General features: G+C 46.0%; 1 protein-coding gene and 1 long non-coding RNA gene across 29 annotated transcripts in view; both read left to right on the forward strand.

Annotated features, from left to right (window-relative positions):
* Window positions 1-21801, forward strand: part of LOC127927709 (uncharacterized) — a 62766-nt gene that overhangs the window by 35472 nt on the left and 5493 nt on the right. For 12 of the 13 annotated variants that reach the window (XM_052514414.1, XM_052514416.1, XM_052514419.1 and 9 more), the window contains one exon: window positions 5467-5508. In XM_052514414.1, the coding sequence (XP_052370374.1) occupies window positions 5467-5500 (34 nt within the window). In that variant the 3' untranslated portion in view covers window positions 5501-5508. The remainder of the gene's footprint in view (window positions 1-5466; window positions 5509-21801) is intronic. The other variant, XM_052514425.1, reaches the window with a different exon arrangement.
* LOC127927712 (uncharacterized) lies at window positions 1866-4418 on the forward strand. Of its 16 annotated transcripts, none has more exons than XR_008128718.1 (5): window positions 1866-1941; window positions 2911-2956; window positions 3164-3209; window positions 3949-3994; window positions 4384-4418. It is a non-coding gene; the product is annotated as an uncharacterized LOC127927712 (long non-coding RNA). The 16 variants fall into 16 exon arrangements; XR_008128722.1 differs by lacking the exon at window positions 3949-3994 and adding an exon at window positions 4109-4154; XR_008128717.1 differs by lacking the exon at window positions 3164-3209 and adding an exon at window positions 3788-3833.

Here is a 21801-nt window from a genome sequence, read left to right on the forward strand (position 1 = left end):
GAGGAGTGTGTAGTGAAGTTAGGACGGGGAGCAGGACAGAGGAGTGTGTAGTGAAGTTAGGACGGGGAGCAGGACAGAGGAGTGTGTAGTGAAGTTAGGACGGGGAGCAGGACAGAGGAGTGTGTAGTGAAGTTAGGACGGGGAGCAGGACAGAGGAGTGTGTAGTGAAGTTAGGACGGGGAGCAGGACAGAGGAGTGTGTAGTGAAGTTAGGACGGGGAGCAGGACAGAGGAGTGTGTAGTGAAGTTAGGACGGGGAGCAGGACAGAGGAGTGTGTAGTGAAGTTAGGACGGGGAGCAGGACAGAGGAGTGTGTAGTGAAGTTAGGACGGGGAGATGTGGCTCAGATATGCGTTTCCTGACCTGGGGCCCTGAGGAGGGGCTCCTGTCTAACGGTCGCCTGCCCTAAAACCCTTCAGCTGCTCTCTCCTTCCCGCCCGCTCAGATTCAAATTGGGCCTGTGGTATGTGGATGAGTGAGGGAGGACTGGGGGGGGTGATGTGGGGATGGTTGGAGAGGACAGGGGGGAGTCAGAGCTCTATAGTTGGACTTGTTTTAGGAGTGGTGCTTAGGGGAGGAGGGTGTGTGTGTGTGAGACTACGCAGGCCAGTCAAATTTCCGCCCTGCCCCGGTCAACTGTCAGTGCTGTTATTTGTGAAGTGGAAACGCATAGGAGCTCACAGAACGCTATGACAGCCAATGAATGACAGAATGAGCTGAAGAATTCGCTATGACAGCCAATGAATGACAGAATGAGCTCACAGAACGCTATGACAGCCAATGAATGACAGAATGAGCTGAAGAATTCGCTATGACAGCCAATGAATATCTAGTATAACTTCTGATTTCACCCCCATCTCAAAAATATATATATTTTTTTTTACAGTTTAAATGTTTTTATGGAGTGGTCTTCTGTGCTTCGGCCATGCAGTGCGCATCGCAAAAGGGATTTCTGTCCTCGTTATGAAATGAACTTTCCCTCTATTTCTAAAAAATAAACAACATAAAACGCTGATTGTTTAAAGCAAAACTACTAAAACTATTGCTGATGGTGAACCTGAACAATCTAAATAGAATCTGTTGTAGTTTTCAACAGGTATAGCCAGATGATTGGTCGACAGTAGCTGACTTTGACACCAGTAAAACACCATTTTCAACATCTCCATAGGTAACAATAACATAACAAATCACATAGGTTGACACTCAACTGATTTAGGCTAATAATCATCATTCCACTATTACTGCAGATACATGGTGGATATTTTCTGAAATTACAATGCAACATGCTACGTTGCTACATACTACGAGTAGCACCTTTCATGTAGAATGGAAATTAATATGTTAGTGTTTCGATTCGTTCTCCCACCAAACCGTTTCAAAATAAAACGTATCGTTCCTGAAATCGAGAGCCAATGTATCTAATTGCCTTGAAAAGAGAACTATGTACATCCCTAATGAACACTGAAGTTGACATTAACATTTTTGTCATTTCAGTGGGATTTTTTGTTATGAACTGGGAATTGGATTTATAAACATGAACAACTTTATCGGTGTCATTTTTTTATGAATTCTATCAGATTTTAAGACTTGTTCAAACGATGAAATTAGGTCCAACAACTAAGTCAGACTTTATCAGTGGAAACCTAGGAGTCTCTGTCTGTCTGCTTCCAGGGCCCAGTTATCTCTTTTGATTTCACCTATCGGATAGGATTAAATGCATAGAAATAGAATGGACAGAACATGTATCATTGACTTGAATGGGGACTCCCGTTCTGCATGTTGTATTTCTTTGTATTTTAATCCTATCCGATAGCTGAAGTCCAGATAACTGGGCAGCTGGGACTGTAAAGGTATATCAGCTGGTACTGTAAAGGTATAGCAGCTGGGACTGTAAAGGTATAGCAGCTGGGACTGTAAAGGTATAGCAGCTGGGACTGTAAAGGTATATCAGCTGGGACTGTAAAGGTATAGCAGCTGGGACTGTAAAGGTACATCAGCTGGGACTGTAAAGGTATATCAGCTGGTACTGTAAAGGTATATCAGCTGGTACTGTAAAGGTATAGCAGCTGGGACTGTAAAGGTATAGCAGCTGGGACTGTAAAGGTACATCAGCTGGGACTGTAAAGGTACATCAGCTGGGACTGTAAAGGTACATCAGCTGGGACTGTAAAGGTATATCAGCTGGGACTGTAAAGGTATAGCAGCTGGGACTGTAAAGGTACATCAGCTGGGACTGTAAAGGTATATCAGCTGGTACTGTAAAGGTATATCAGCTGGTACTGTAAAGGTATAGCAGCTGGGACTGTAAAGGTACATCAGCTGGGACTGTAAAGGTACATCAGCTGGGACTGTAAAGGTACATCAGCTGGGACTGTAAAGGTATATCAGCTGGGACTGTAAAGGTATATCAGCTGGGACTGTAAAGGTATAGCAGCTGGGACTGTAAAGGTATAGCAGCTGGGACTGTAAAGGTATAGCAGCTGGGACTGTAAAGGTATATCAGCTGGGACTGTAAAGGTATAGCAGCTGGGACTGTAAAGGTACATAGGAGCTGGTCCTTCTGTAGCTCAGTTGGTAGAGCATGGCGCTTGTAACGCCAGGGTAGTGGGTTCGATCCCCGGGACCACCCATACGTAGAATGTATGCACACATGACTGTAAGTCGCTTTGGATAAAAGCGTCTGCTAAATGGCATATATTATTATTATTATCAGCTGGGACTGTAAAGGTATAGCAGCTGGGACTGTAAAGGTACATCAGCTGGGACTGTAAAGGTATATCAGCTGGTACTGTAAAGGTATATCAGCTGGTACTGTAAAGGTATAGCAGCTGGGACTGTAAAGGTACATCAGCTGGGACTGTAAAGGTACATCAGCTGGGACTGTAAAGGTATATCAGCTGGGACTGTAAAGGTATATCAGCTGGGACTGTAAAGGTACATCAGCTGGGACTGTAAAGGTACATCAGCTGGGACTGTAAAGGTACATCAGCTGGGACTGTAAAGGTATATCAGCTGGGACTGTAAAGGTATATCAGCTGGGACTGTAAAGGTATATCAGCTGGGACTGTAAAGGTACATCAGCTGGGACTGTAAAGGTACATCAGCTGGGACTGTAAAGGTATATCAGCTGGGACTGTAAAGGTATATCAGCTGGGACTGTAAAGGTATAGCAGCTGGGACTGTAAAGGTATATCAGCTGGGACTGTAAAGGTATAGCAGCTGGGACTGTAAAGGTACATCAGCTGGGACTGTAAAGGTATATCAGCTGGTACTGTAAAGGTATATCAGCTGGTACTGTAAAGGTATAGCAGCTGGGACTGTAAAGGTATAGCAGCTGGGACTGTAAAGGTACATCAGCTGGGACTGTAAAGGTACATCAGCTGGGACTGTAAAGGTACATCAGCTGGGACTGTAAAGGTATATCAGCTGGGACTGTAAAGGTATATCAGCTGGGACTGTAAAGGTATAGCAGCTGGGACTGTAAAGGTATAGCAGCTGGGACTGTAAAGGTATAGCAGCTGGGACTGTAAAGGTATATCAGCTGGGATCTGTAAAGGTATATCAGCTGGGACTGTAAAGGTATATCAGCTGGTATTGTAAAGGTATATCAGCTGGGACTGTAAAGGTATATCAGCTGGGATCTGTAAAGGTATATCAGCTGGGACTGTAAAGGTATATCAGCTGGGATCTGTAAAGGTATAGCAGCTGGGACTGTAAAGGTATATCAGCTGGTACTGTAAAGGTATATCAGCTGGGACTGTAATGGTATATCAGCTGGGACTGTAAAGGTATAGCAGCTGGGACTGTAAAGGTATATCAGCTGGGACTGTAAAGGTATAGCAGCTGGGACTGTAAAGGTATAGCAGCTGGGACTGTAATGGTATATCAGCTGGGACTGTAAAGGTATAGCAGCTGGGTCTGTAAAGGTATATCAGCTGGTACTGTAAAGGTATATCAGCTGGGACTGTAAAGGTATAGCAGCTGGGACTGTAATGGTATAGCAGCTGGGACTGTAAAGGTATATCAGCTGGGACTGTAAAGGTATAGCGCTGGGACTGTAAAGGTATAGCAGCTGGGTCTGTAAAGGTATATCAGCTGGTACTGTAAAGGTATATCAGCTGGGACTGTAAAGGTATAGCAGCTGGGACTGTAATGGTATAGCAGCTGGGACTGTAAAGGTATATCAGCTGGGACTGTAAAGGTATAGCACTGGGTCTGTAAAGGTATATCAGCTGGTACTGTAAAAGTATATCAGCTGGTACTGTAAAGGTATATCAGCTGGTACTGTAAAGGTATATCAGCTGGGACTGTAAAGGTATAGCAGCTGGTACTGTAAAGGTATAGCAGCTGGGACTGTAATGGTATATCAGCTGGGACTGTAAAGGTATAGCAGCTGGGTCTGTAAAGGTATAGCAGCTGGGTCTGTAAAGGTATATCAGCTGGGACTGTAATGGTATATCAGCTGGGACTGTAATGGTATAGCAGCTGGGACTGTAAAGGTATAGCAGCTGGGACTGTAAAGGTATATCAGCTGGGACTGTAATGGTATAGCAGCTGGGACTGTAAAGGTATAGCAGCTGGGACTGTAAAGGTATATCAGCTGGGACTGTAAAGGTATAGCAGTTGGGACTGTAAAGGTATAGCAGCTGGGACTGTAATGGTATATCAGCTGGGACTGTAAAGGTATAGCAGCTGGGTCTGTAAAGGTATATCAGCTGGTACTGTAAAGGTATATCAGCTGGGACTGTAAAGGTATAGGAGCTGGGACTGTAAAGGTATATCAGCTGGGACTGTAAAGGTATAGCAGCTGGTACTGTAAAGGTATAGCAGCTGGGACTGTAAAGGTATATCAGCTGGGATCTGTAAAGGTATATCAGCTGGGACTGTAAAGGTATATCAGCTGGGACTGTAAAGGTATATCAGCTGGGACTGTAACGGTATAGCAGCTGGGACTGTAAAGGTATATCAGCTGGGACTGTAAAGGTATATCAGCTGGGACTGTAAAGGTATAGCAGCTGGGACTGTAAAGGTATATCAGCTGGGACTGTAAAGGTATAGCAGCTGGGTCTGTAAATGTATATCAGCTGGGACTGTAAAGGTATATCAGCTGGGACTGTAAAGGTATATCAGCTGGGACTGTAAAGGTATATCAGCTGGGACCTGTAAAGGTATATCAGCTGGGACTGTAAAGGTATATCAGCTGGGACTGTAAAGGTATATCAGCTGGGATCTGTAAAGGTATATCAGCTAGGACTGTAAAGGTACATCAGCTGGGACTGTAAAGGTATATCAGCTGGGACTGTAAAGGTATATCAGCTGGTACTGTAAAGGTATATCAGCTGGGACTATAAAGGTATAGCAGCTGGGACTGTAAAGGTATATCAGCTGGGACTGTAAAGGTATATCAGCTGGGTCTGTAAAGGTATATCCCTCTCTGTTGTTAACCCTGTTGTTTTTCGTCCTGCAGCAGAACCTTCAACTACTCTCTAATTGCAGAGTGAATATGCAGGTAACCACGTTTACACGAGCTAACTGTCTCACCTAACACTCTGTTACTGAACTACTGCTGGTACTGGGCCATCTGCCCCTGAATGGGAGAGTTGACTAACTGACTTGACTGCATGAGAGAGTTGACCTCGTGGCTGATTGGTTGGCTGACTTGACTGCATGAGAGAGTTGACCTCGTGGCTGATTGGTTGGCTGACTGACTGACTTGACTGTATGGGAGAGTTGACCTCGTGGCTGATTGGTTGGCTGACTTGACTGCATGGGAGAGTTGACCTCGTGGCTGATTGGTTGGCTGACTGACTGACTGACTGACTTGACTGCCTTGACTGCATGGGAGAGTTGACCTCGTGGCTGATTGGTTGGCTGACTGACTGACTTGACTGTATGGGAGAGTTGACCTCGTGGCTGATTGGTTGGCTGACTGACTGACTTGACTGTATGGGAGAGTTGACCTCGTGGCTGATTGGTTGGCTGACTGACTGACTTGACTGCATGGGAGAGTTGACCTTGTGGCTGATTGGTTGGCTGACTTGACTGCATGGGAGAGTTGACCTCGTGGCTGATTGGTTGGCTGACTGACTGACTGACTTGACTGCATGGGAGAGTTGACCTTGTGGCTGATTGGTTGGCTGACTGACTGCATGACATTGCATGGTGCTGTCCATCTAAAAGCCTCCAGACACAACAACAGACTGATACTCAGACCGGTGAGCTTCCATTCAGACACAACAACAGACTGATACTCAGACCGGTGGGCTTCCATTCAGACACAACAACAGACTGATACTCAGACCGGTGGGCTTCCATTCAGACACAACAACAACAGACTGATACTCAGACCGGTGGGCTTCCATTCAGACACAACAACAACAGACTGATACTCAGACCAGTGAGCTTCCATTCAGACACAACAACAGACTGATACTCAGACCGGTGGGCTTCCATTCAGACACAACAACAACAGACTGATACTCAGACCAGTGAGCTTCCATTCAGACACAACAACAGACTGATACTCAGACCGGTGAGCTTCCATTCAGACACAACAACAGACTGATACAGACGGTGAGCTTCCATTACAACAACAGACTGATACTCAGACCGGTGAGCTTCCATTCAGACACAACAACAGACTGATACAGACCGGTGGGCTTCCATTCAGACACAACAACAGACTGATACTCAGATTCAGACACAACAACAACAGTGAGCTTCCATTCAGACACAACAACAACAGACTGATACTCAGACCGGTGAGCTTCCATTCAGACACAACAACAGACTGATACTCAGACCGGTGGGCTTCCATTCAGACACAACAACAGACTGATACTCAGACCAGTGGGCTTCCATTCAGACACAACAACAACAGACTGATACTCAGACCGGTGAGCTTCCATTCAGACACAACAACAACAGACTGATACTCAGACCGGTGGGCTTCCATTCAGACACAACAACAACAGACTGATACTCAGACCGGTGAGCTTCCATTCAGACACAACAACAGACTGATACTCAGACCGGTGGGCTTCCATTCAGACACAACAACAGACTGATACTCAGACCGGTGAGCTTCCATTCAGACACAACAACAGACTGATACTCAGACCGGTGAGCTTCCATTCAGACACAACAACAGCTTCCATTCCATTCAGACACAACAACAGACTGATACTCAGACCGGTGGGCTTCCATTCAGACACAACAACAACAGACTGATACTCAGACCGGTGGGCCTCCATTCAGACACAACAACAACAGACTGATACTCAGACCGGTGGGCTTCCATTCAGACACAACAACAACAGACTGATACTCAGACCGGTGAGCTTCCATTCAGACACAACAACAGACTGATACTCAGACCGGTGAGCTTCCATTCAGACACAACAACAGACTGATACTTGGGCTTCCATTCAGACACACAACAGACTGATACTCAGACTGCTTCCATTCAGACACAACAACAACAGACTGATACTCAGACCGGTGAGCTTCCATTCAGACACAACAACAGACTGATACTCAGACCGGTGAGCTTCCATTCAGACACAACAACAGACTGATACTCAGACCGGTGAGCTTCCATTCAGACACAACAACAGACTGATACTCAGACCGGTGAGCTTCCATTCAGACACAACAACAGACTGATACTCAGACCGGTGGGCTTCCATTCAGACACAACAACAGACTGATACTCAGACCGGTGAGCTTCCATTCAGACAACAACAGACTGATACTCAGACCGGTGGGTTTCCATTCAGACACAACAACAGACTGATACTCAGACCGGTGGGCTTCCATTCAGACACAACAACAACAGACTGATACTCAGACCGGTGGGCTTCCATTCAGACACAACAACAGACTGATACTCAGACCAGTGGGCCTCCATTCAGACACAACAACAACAGACTGATACTCAGACCGGTGGGCTTCCATTCAGACACAACAACAACAGACTGATACTCAGACCGGTGAGCTTCCATTCAGACACAACAACAACAGACTGATACTCAGACCGGTGGGCTTCCATTCAGACACAACAACAGACTGATACTCAGACCGGTGGGCTTCCATTCAGACACAACAACAGACTGATACTCAGACCGGTGAGCTTCCATTCAGACACAACAACAACAGACTGATACTCAGACCGGTGGGCTTCCATTCAGACACAACAACAACAGACTGATACTCAGACCGGTGAGCTTCCATTCAGACACAACAACAACAGACTGATACTCAGACCGGTGAGCTTCCATTCAGACACAACAACAACAGACTGATACTCAGACCGGTGGGCTTCCATTCAGACAACAACAGACTGATACTCAGACCGGTGAGCTTCCATTCAGACACAACAACAGACTGATACTCAGACCGGTGGGCTTCCATTCAGACACAACAACAGACTGATACTCAGACCGGTGAGCTTCCATTCAGACACAACAACAGACTGATACTCAGACCGGTGAGCTTCCATTCAGACACAACAACAGACTGATACTCAGACCAGTGGGCTTCCATTCAGACACAACAACAGACTGATACTCAGACCGGTGAGCTTCCATTCAGACACAACAACAGACTGATACCCAGACCGGTGAGCTTCCATTCAGACACAACAACAGACAACAGACTGATTCAGACACAACAACAGACTGATCAGACCAGTGGGCTTCCATTCAGACACAACAACAGACTGATACTCAGACCGGTGAGCTTCCATTCAGACACAACAACAACAGACTGATACTCAGACCGGTGAGCTTCCATTCAGACACAACAACAGACTGATACTCAGACCGGTGGGCTTCCATTCAGACACAACAACAGACTGATACTCAGACCGGTGGGCTTCCATTCAGACACAACAACAGACTGATACTCAGACCAGTGGGCCTCCATTCAGACACAACAACAGACTGATACTCAGACCGGTGGGCTTCCATTCAGACACAACAACAGACTGATACTCAGACCGGTGGGCTTCCATTCAGACACAACAACAGACTGATACTCAGACCGGTGAGCTTCCATTCAGACACAACAACAACAGACTGATACTCAGACCGGTGAGCTTCCATTCAGACACAACAACAGACTGATACTCAGACCGGTGGGCTTCCATTCAGACACAACAACAGACTGATACTCAGACCGGTGGGCTTCCATTCAGACACAACAACAACAGACTGATACTCAGACCAGTGGGCTTCCATTCAGACACAACAACAACAGACTGATACTCAGACCGGTGAGCTTCCATTCAGACACAACAACAACAGACTGATACTCAGACCGGTGAGCTTCCATTCAGACACAACAACAACAGACTGATACTCAGACCGGTGGGCTTCCATTCAGACACAACAACAGACTGATACTCAGACCGGTGGGCTTCCATTCAGACACAACAACAACAGACTGATACTCAGACCGGTGAGCTTCCATTCAGACACAACAACAGACTGATACTCAGACCGGTGAGCTTCCATTCAGACACAACAACAACAGACTGATACTCAGACCGGTGAGCTTCCATTCAGACACAACAACAACAGACTGATACTCAGACCGGTGAGCTTCCATTCAGACACAACAACAGACTGATACTCAGACCGGTGGGCTTCCATTCAGACACAACAACAGACTGATACTCAGACCAGTGGGCTTCCATTCAGACACAACAACAACAGACTGATACTCAGACCGGTGGGCTTCCATTCAGACACAACAACAGACTGATACCCAGACCGGTGAGCTTCCATTCAGACACAACAACAGACTGATACTCAGACCGGTGAGCTTCCATTCAGACACAACAACAACAGACTGATACTCAGACCGGTGAGCTTCCATTCAGACACAACAACAGACTGATACTCAGACCGGTGAGCTTCCATTCAGACACAACAACAACAGACTGATACTCAGACCGGTGAGCTTCCATTCAGACACAACAACAGACTGATACTCAGACCGGTGGGCTTCCATTCAGACACAACAACAGACTGATACTCAGACCGGTGAGCTTCCATTCAGACACAACAACAACAGACTGATACTCAGACCGGTGGGCTTCCATTCAGACACAACAACAGACTGATACTCAGACCGGTGAGCTTCCATTCAGACACAACAACAACAGACTGATACTCAGACCGGTGGGCTTCCATTCAGACACAACAACAGACTGATACTCAGACCGGTGGGCTTCCATTCAGACACACAACAACAGACTGATACTCAGACCGGTGGGCTTCCATTCAGACACACAACAACAGACTGATACTCAGACCAGTGGGCTTCCATTCAGACACACAACAACAGACTGATACTCAGACCAGTGGGCTTCCATTCAGACACAACAACAGACCAGACCGGTGAGCTTCCATTCAGACACAACAACAGACTGATACAGACCGGTGAGCTTCCATTCAGACACAACAACAGACTGATACTCAGACCAGTGGGCCTCCATTCAGACACAACAACAGACTGATACTCAGACCAGTGGGCTTCCATTCAGACACAACAACAGACTGATACTCAGACCGGTGAGCTTCCATTCAGACACAACAACAGACTGATACTCAGACCGGTGCTTCCATTCAGACACAACAACAACAGACTGATACTCAGACCGGTGAGCCTCCATTCAGACACAACAACAACAGACTGATACTCAGACCGGTGGGCTTCCATTCAGACACAACAACAGACTGATACTCAGACCGGTGAGCTTCCATTCAGACACAACAACAACAGACTGATACTCAGACCGGTGAGCCTCCATTCAGACACAACAACAACAGACTGATACTCAGACCGGTGGGCTTCCATTCAGACACAACAACAGACTGATACTCAGACCAGTGGGCTTCCATTCAGACACAACAACAGACTGATACACAGACCGGTGAGCTTCCATTCAGACACAACAACAACAGACTGATACACAGACCGGTGAGCTTCCATTCAGACACACAACAACAGACTGATACACAGACCGGTGAGCCTCCATTCAGACACAACAACAGACTGATACTCAGACCGGTGAGCTTCCATTCAGACACAACAACAGACTGATACTCAGACCGGTGGGCTTCCATTCAGACACAACAACAGACTGATACTCAGACCGGTGAGCTTCCATTCAGACACAACAACAGACTGATACTCAGACCGGTGAGCTTCCATTCAGACACAACAACAACAGACTGATACTCAGACCGGTGAGCTTCCATTCAGACACAACAACAACAGACTGATACTCAGACCGGTGGGCTTCCATTCAGACACAACAACAACAGACTGATACTCAGACCAGTGGGCCTCCATTCAGACACAACAACAACAGACTGATACTCAGACCAGTGGGCCTCCATTCAGACACAACAACAACAGACTGATACTCAGACCAGTGGGCCTCCATTCAGACACAACAACAGACTGATACTCAGACCGGTGAGCTTCCATTCAGACACAACAACAGACTGATACTCAGACCGGTGAGCTTCCATTCAGACACAACAACAGACTGATACTCAGACCGGTGAGCTTCCATTCAGACACAACAACAGACTGATACTCAGACCGGTGAGCTTCCATTCAGACACAACAACAGACTGATACTCAGACCGGTGGGCTTCCATTCAGACACAACAACAACAGACTGATACTCAGACCGGTGGGCTTCCATTCAGACACAACAACAACAGACTGATACTCAGACCGGTGAGCTTCCATTCAGACACAACAACAACAGACTGATACTCAGACCGGTGAGCTTCCATTCAGACACAACAACAGACTGATACTCAGACCGGTGGGCTTCCATTCAGACACAACAACAGACTGATACTCAGACCGGTGAGCTTCCATTCAGACACAACAACAACAGACTGATACTCAGACCGGTGGGCTTCCATTCAGACACAACAACAACAGACTGATACTCAGACCGGTGAGCTTCCATTCAGACACAACAACAACAGACTGATACTCAGACCGGTGGGCCTCCATTCAGACACAACAACAGACTGATACTCAGACCGGTGGGCTTCCATTCAGACACAACAACAACAGACTGATACTCAGACCGGTGCTTCCATTCAGACAACAACAGACTGATACTCCATTCAGACACAACAACAACAGACTGATACTCAGACCGGTGGGCTTCCATTCAGACACAACAACAACAGACTGATACTGACCGGTAGCTTCCATTCAGACACAACAACAGACTGTCAGACCGGTGAGCTTCCATTCAGACACAACAACAGACTGATACTCAGACCGGTGAGCTTCCATTCAGACACAACAACAGACTGATACTCAGACCGGTGGGCTTCCATTCAGACACAACAACAGACTGATACTCAGACCGGTGAGCTTCCATTCAGACACAACAACAGACTGATACTCAGACCGGTGGGCTTCCATTCAGACACAACAACAACAGACTGATACTCAGACCGGTGAGCTTCCATTCAGACACAACAACAGACTGATACTCAGACCGGTGAGCTTCCATTCAGACACAACAACAGACTGATACTCAGACCGGTGGGCTTCCATTCAGACACAACAACAGACTGATACTCAGACCGGTGAGCTTCCATTCAGACACAACAACAACAGACTGATACTCAGACCGGTGGGCTTCCATTCAGACACAACAACAGACTGATACTCAGACCGGTGGGCTTCCATTCAGACACAACAACAGACTGATACTCAGACCGGTGAGCTTCCATTCAGACACAACAACAACAGACTGATACTCAGACCGGTGGGCTTCCATTCAGACACAACAACAGACTGATACTCAGACCGGTGAGCTTCCATTCAGACACAACAACAGACTGATACTCAGACCGGTGAGCTTCCATTCAGACACAACAACAGACTGATACTCAGACCGGTGGGCTTCCATTCAGACACAACAACAACAGACTGATACTCAGACCGGTGAGCTTCCATTCAGACACAACAACAGACTGATACTCAGACTGGTGGGCTTCCATTCAGACACAACAACAGACTGATACTCAGACTGGTGGGCTTCCATTCAGACACAACAACAGACTGATACTCAGACCGGTGGGCTTCCATTCAGACACAACAACAGACTGATACTCAGACCGGTGGGCTTCCATTCAGACACAACAACAACAGACTGATACTCAGACCGGTGAGCTTCCATTCAGACACAACAACAGACTGATACTCAGACCGGTGAGCTTCCATTCAGACACAACAACAGACTGATACTCAGACCGGTGAGCTTCCATTCAGACACAACAACAGACTGATACTCAGACCGGTGGGCTTCCATTCAGACACAACAACAGACTGATACTCAGACCGGTGGGCTTCCATTCAGACACAACAACAGACTGATACTCAGACCGGTGGGCTTCCATTCAGACACACAACAACAGACTGATACTCAGACCGGTGGGCTTCCATTCAGACACAACAACAGACTGATACTCAGACCGGTGGGCTTCCATTCAGACACAACAACAACAGACTGATACTCAGACCGGTGAGCTTCCATTCAGACACAACAACAACAGACTGATACTCAGACCGGTGGGCTTCCATTCAGACACAACAACAGACTGATACTCAGACCGGTGGGCTTCCATTCAGACACAACAACAACAGACTGATACTCAGACCGGTGAGCTTCCATTCAGACACAACAACAGACTGATACTCAGACCGGTGGGCTTCCATTCAGACACAACAACAACAGACTGATACTCAGACCAGTGGGCGTCCATTCAGACACAACAACAACAGACTGATACTCAGACCGGTGGGCTTCCATTCAGACAACAACAGACTGATACTCAGACCGGTGAGCTTCCATTCAAAACAGACTGATACTCAGACCGGTGGGCTTCCATTCAGACACAACAACAACAGACTGATACTCAGACCGGTGGGCTTCCATTCAGACACAAAACAACAGACTGATACTCAGACGGTGGGCTTCCATTCAAAAAACAGACTATTGTGAGCTTCCATAGGGAATCAACAGACTGATTGACCGGTGGGCCTCCATTTAGTAATGTAGATGTATTTTCAACAACAGTTAATTATATTCCATTCAGACACAACAACAGACTGATACACAGACCGGTGAGCTTCCATTCAGACACAACACTTAGCTGTTAGCGATGATGATAAGTCTTCTGGTAGATGGAAAGCCTTTCCCCAAATAAAACTAAATGAAATGTCAACTACAAAGTAGCCCATGACTATCTGGCAGAATGCTGATGGGATTATTTTCATTCATCCAGTGGCCATTTTGTTTTGAAAACTGTGATGGGGGAGAAAAAAAATCCCTCACAAAACTCTGCAATCAGATGAGCACTAAAGAAACCTTGCTAACCAAACAACAATGCACACTAACTACACCCAGAAACACAGAGGTTTCCAAGACCTCACAGTGGTCTCCTGATGTGCTTTAATCATTGTTGTGGACTTACAACATCCAGTTTTGTTGTTTTTCTATTTAAAAAAAAAAAAGTAGTGCTTTTGAGAGTGAAAACCTGAGAAGACCTGTGGAAACCTGGAAAAACTAAATGTATCAGGAAAAGATGTAAACAATTTTTAAGAAGGCCCTACTGGAGGTTCCTCCATATGCCTGAGGAAAGAACAAGTATACACTTCTAGAAGGGTGGAGAGTTAGAACTCGTCCCTGGAGAGGTCAGGCGTCTGTCTGGAACGCAGCCACAAGAGGGCAGTGAAGTGTCATGTCATTACGTCAGATAACTAAGAGCCTCTCATTGTGACCAGAGGACAGGCATGTGAATTTCCTCCCCCCCCCAAAAAAACACAGTGAATGAATGGATGGCTCACATTGTTTAACTGACACAAAGACTGCTGCTATCAACCAGACACACTGACTCAACCAAACTATCAACCAGACACACTGACTCAACCAAACTATCAACCAGACACACTGACTCAACCAAACTATCAACCAGACACACTGACTCAACCAAACTATCAACCAGACACACTGACTCAACCAAACTATCAACCAGACACACTGACTCAACCAAACTATCAACCAGACACACTGACTCAACCAAACCATCAACCAGACACACTGACTCAACCAAACTATCAACCAGACACACTGACTCAACCAAACCATCAACCAGACACACTGACTCAACCAAACCATCAACCAGACACACTGACTCAACCAAACCATCAACCAGACACACTGACTCAACCAAACCATCAACCAGACACACTGACTCAACCAAACCATCAACCAGACACACTGACTCAACCAAACTATCAACCAGACACACTGACTCAACCAAACTATCAACCAGACACACTGACTCAACCAAACTATCAACCAGACACACTGACTCAACCAAACTATCAACCAGACACACTGACTCAACCAAACTATCAACCAGACACACTGACTCAACCAAACTATCAACCAGACACACTGACTCAACCAAACTATCAACCAGACACACTGACTCAACCAAACTATCAACCAGACACACTGACTCAACCAAACTATCAACCAGACACACTGACTCAACCAAACTATCAACCAGACACACTGACTCAACCAAACTATCAACCAGACACACTGACTCAACCAAACTATCAACCAGACACACTGACTCAACCAAACTATCAACCAGACACACTGACTCAACCAAACTATCAACCAGACACACTGACTCAACCAAACTATCAACCAGACACACTGACTCAACCAAACCATCAACCAGACACACTGACTCAACCAAACCATCAACCAGACACACTGACTCAACCAAACATCAACCAGACACACTGACTCAACCAAACCATCAACCAGACACACTGACTCAACCAAACCATCAACCAGACACACTGACTCAACCAAACCATCAACCAGACACACTGACTCAACCAAACCATCAACCAGACACACTGACTCAACCAAACTATCAACCAGACACACTGACTCAACCAAACCATCAACCAGACACACTGACTCAACCAAACTATCAACCAGACACACTGACTCAACCAAACCATCAACCAGACACACTGACTCAAACTATCAACCAACCATCAACCAGAGACACTGACTCAACCAAACCATCAACCAGACACACTGACTCAACCAAACTATCAACCAGACACACTGACTCAACCAAACTATCAACCAGACACACTGACTCAACCAAACTATCAACCAGACACACTGACTCAACCAAACTATCAACCAGACACACTGACTCAACCAAACTATCAACCAGACACACTGACTCAACCAAACTATCAACCAGACACACTGACTCAACCAAACTATCAACCAGACACACTGACTCAACCAAACTATCAACCAGACACACTGACTCAACCAAACTATCAACCAGACACACTGACTCAACCAAACTATCAACCAGACACACTGACTCAACCAAACTATCAACCAGACACACTGACTCAACCAAACCATCAACCAGACACACTGACTCAACCAAACCATCAACCAGACACACTGACTCAACCAAACCATCAACCAGACACACTGACTCAACCAAACCATCAACCAGACACACTGACTCAACCAAACCATCAACCAGACACACTGACTCAACCAAACCATCAACCAGACACACTGACTCAACCAAACCATCAACCAGACACACTGACTCAACCAAACCATCAACCAGACACACTGACTCAACCAAACCATCAACCAGACACACTGACTCAACCAAACCATCAACCAGACACACTGACTCAACCAAACCATCAACCAGACACACTGACTCAACCAAACCATCAACCAGACACACTGACTCAACCAAACCATCAACCAGACACACTGACTCAACCAAACTATCAACCAGACACACTGACTCAACCAAACTATCAACCAGACACACTGACTCAACCAAACTATCAACCAGACACACTGACTCAACCAAACTATCAACCAGACACACTGACTCAACCAAACTATCAACCAGACACACTGACTCAACCAAACTATCAACCAGACACACTGACTCAACCAAACTATCAACCAGACACACTGACTCAACCAAACCATCAACCAGACACACTGACTCAACCAAACCATCAACCAGACACACTGACTCAACCAAACCATCAACCAGACACTGACTCAACCAAACCATCAACCAGACACACTGACTCAACCAAACCATCAACCAGACACACTGACTCAACCAAACCATCAACCAGACACACTGACTCAACCAAACCATCAACCAGACACACTGACTCAACCAAACCATCAACCAGACACACTGACTCAACCAAACCATCAACCAGACACACTGACTCAACCAAACCATCAACCAGACACACTGACTCAACCAAACCATCAACCAGACACACTGACTCAACCAAACCATCAACCAGACACACTGACTCAACCAAACCATCAACCAGACACACTGACTCAACCAAACCATCAACCAGACACACTGACTCAACCAAACCATCAACCAGACACACTGACTCAACCAAACCATCAACCAGACACACTGACTCAACCAAACCATCAACCAGACACACTGACTCAACCAAACTATCAACCAGACACACTGACTCAACCAAACTATCAACCAGACACACTGACTCAACCAAACTATCAACCAGACACACTGACTCAACCAAACTATCAACCAGACACAATGACTCAACCAAACCATCAACCAGACACTTGACTCAACCAAACCATCAACCAGACACACTGACTCAACCAAACCATCAACCAGACACACTGACTCAACCAAACCATCAACCAGACACACTGACTCAACCAAACCATCAACCAGACACACTGACTCAACCAAACCATCAACCAGACACACTGACTCAACCAAACCATCAACCAGACACACTGACTCAACCAAACCATCAACCAGACACACTGACTCAACCAAACCATCAACCAGACACATGACTCAACCAAACCATCAACCAGACACACTGACTCAACCAAACCATCAACCAGACACACTGACTCAACCAAACTATCAACCAGACACACTGACTCAACCAAACTATCAACCAGACACACTGACTCAACCAAACTATCAACCAGACACACTGACTCAACCAAACTTCAACCAGACACACTGACTCTCCAAACTATCAACCAGACACACTGACTCAACCAAACTATCAACCAGACACACTGACTTCAAACTATCAACCAGACACACTGACTCAACCAAACTATCAACCAGACACACTGACTCAACCAAACCATCAACCAGGACACTGACTCAACCAAACCATCAACCAGACACACTGACTCAACCAAACCATCAACCAGACACACTGACTCAACCAAACCATCAACCAGACACACTGACTCAACCAAACCATCAACCAGACACACTGACTCAACCAAACCATCAACCAGACACACTGACTCAACCAAACCATCAACCAGACACACTGACTCAACCAAACCATCAACCAGACACACTGACTCAACCAAACCATCAACCAGACACACTGACTCAACCAAACCATCAACCAGACACACTGACTCAACCAAACCATCAACCAGACACACTGACTCAACCAAACTATCAACCAGACACACTGACTCAACCAAACTATCAACCAGGACACTGACTCAACCAAACTATCAACCAGACACACTGACTCAACCAAACTATCAACCAGACACACTGACTCAACCAAACTATCAACCAGACACACTGACTCAACCAAACTATCAACCAGACACACTGATTCAACCAAACTATCAACCAGACACACTGACTCAACCAAACTATCAACCAGACACACTGACTCAACCAAACTATCAACCAGACACACTGACTCAACCAAACTATCAACCAGACACACTGACTCAACCAAACTATCAACCAGACACACTGACTCAACCAAACTATCAACCAGACACACTGACTCAACCAAACTCTCAACCAGACACACTCCAAACTATCAACCAGGACTGATTATCAACCTTCACACCTCTCAACCAAGGTCAAATGACACACTGACTCAACCAAACTTCAACCAGACACACTGACTCAAACTCAACCAGACTCACAAACTATCACCAGACACACTGACTACCAAACTATCAACCAGACACACTGACTCAACCAAACTATCAACCAGACACAGGTCAACCAAAATCAACCAGGATGACTCAACCAAATTCAACCAGACACACTGACTCAACCAAACAATCAACCAGACACACTGACTCAACCAAGGGTATCAACCAGACACACTGACTCAACCAAACTTCAACCAGACACTGACTCAACCAAACTATCAACCAGACACACTGACTAATCAAACTCAACCAGACACACTGACTCAACCAAACTATCAACCAGACACACTGACTCAACCAAACTATCAACCAGACACACTGACTCAACCAAACTATCAACCAGACACACTGACTCAACCAAACTATCAACCAGACCACTGACTCAACCAAACTATCAACCAGACACACTTCAACCAAACTACTCAACCAGACACACTGACTCAACCAGATGGTCAACCAGAGGTTTGACTCAACCAGACACACTGACTCAACCAGACACACTGACTCAACCAGACACACTGACTCAACCAGACACACTGACTTTCCAGACACACTGACTCAACCAGACACACTGACTCAACCAGACACACTGACTCAACCAGACACACTGACTCAACCAAACCCAACCACACTGACTCTCCAAACTATCAACCAGACACACTGACTCAACCAAACTATCAACCAGACACACTGACTCAACCAGACTATCAACCAGACACACTGACTCAACCAAACTAAACCAGACACACTGACTCAACCACTATCAACCCTGACTCAACCAAACATCAACCAGACACACTGACTCAACCAAACTGACTCTCAACCAGACACACTGACTCAACCAGACACACTGACTCAACCAGACACACTGACTCAACCAGACACACTGACTCAACCAGACACACTGACTCAACCAGACATCACTGACTCAACCTTCACTGACTCAACCAAACCATCAACCAGACACACTGACTCAACCAAACCATCAACCAGACACACTTTCAACCAAACCATCAACCAGACACACTGACTCAACCAAACCATCAAACCAGACACACTGACTCAACCAAACCATCAACCAGACACACTGACTCAACCAAACCATCAACCAGACACACTGACTCAACCAAAATCAACCAGACACACTGACTCAAAAAATCAACCAGACACACTGACTCAACCAAACTATCAACCAGACACACTGACTCAACCAAACTATCAACCAGACACACTGACTCAACCAAACTATCAACCAGACACACTGACTCAACCAAACTATCAACCAGACACACTGACTCAACCAAACTATCAACCAGACACACTGACTCAACCAAACTATCAACCAGACACACTGACTCAACCAAACTATCAACCAGACACACTGACTCAACCAAACTATCAACCAGACACACTGACTCAACCAAACTATCAACCAGACACACTGACTCAACCAAACTATCAACCAGACACTGACTCAACCAAACTATCAACCAGACACACTGACTCAACCAAACTATCAACCAGACACTGACTGACTCAACCAAACTATCAACCAAACACATGACTCATTCAAACTATCAACCAGACACACTGACTCAACCAAACTATCAACCAGACACACTGACTCAACCAAACTATCAACCAGACACACTGACTCAACCAAACTATCAACCAGACACACTGACTCAACCAAACTATCAACCAGACACACTGACTCAACCAGACACACTGACTCAACCAAACTATCAACCAGACACACTGACTCAACCAAACTATCAACCAGACACACTGACTCAACCAAACTATCAACCAGACACACTGACTCAACCAAACTATCAACCAGACACACTGACTCAACCAAACTATCAACCAGACACACTGACTCAACCAAACTATCAACCCAGACACACTATCAACCAGACTCAACCAAACTATCAACCAGACACCTGACTGATTTCTGACAAACTATCAACCAGACCACTGACTCCCAAACTATCAACCAGACACACTGATCAACCAGACACAACCAAACTATCAACCAGACCACTGACTCAACCAAACTATCAACCAGACACTGATCAACCAAACTATCAACCAGACACACTGACTCAACCAAACTATCAACCAGACACATGACTCAACCAAACTGATCAACCAGACACACTGACTCAACCAAACTATCAACCAGACACACTGACTCCCAAACTATCAACCAGACACACTGACTCAACCAAACTATCAACCAGACACACTGACTCAACCAAACTATCAACCAGACACACTGACTCAACCAACACTGATCAACCAGACACACTGACTCAACCAAACTATCAACCAGACACACTGACTCAACCAAACTATCAACCAGACACACTGACTCAACCAGACACACTGACTCAACCAGACACACTGACTCAACCAGACACACTGACTCAACCAGACACACTGACTCAACCAGACACACTGACTCAACCAGACACACTGACTCAACCAGACACACTGACTCAACCAGACACACTGACTCAACCAGACACACTGACTCAACCAGACACACTGACTCAACCAAACCATCAACCAGACACACTGACTCAACCAAACTATCAACCAGACACACTGACTCAACCAAACTATCAACCAGACACACTGACTCAA

The sequence above is a fragment of the Oncorhynchus keta genome, unplaced genomic scaffold, assembly GCF_023373465.1.
Source record: "Oncorhynchus keta strain PuntledgeMale-10-30-2019 unplaced genomic scaffold, Oket_V2 Un_scaffold_17529_pilon_pilon, whole genome shotgun sequence".
Lineage (NCBI taxonomy): Eukaryota > Metazoa > Chordata > Actinopteri > Salmoniformes > Salmonidae > Oncorhynchus > Oncorhynchus keta.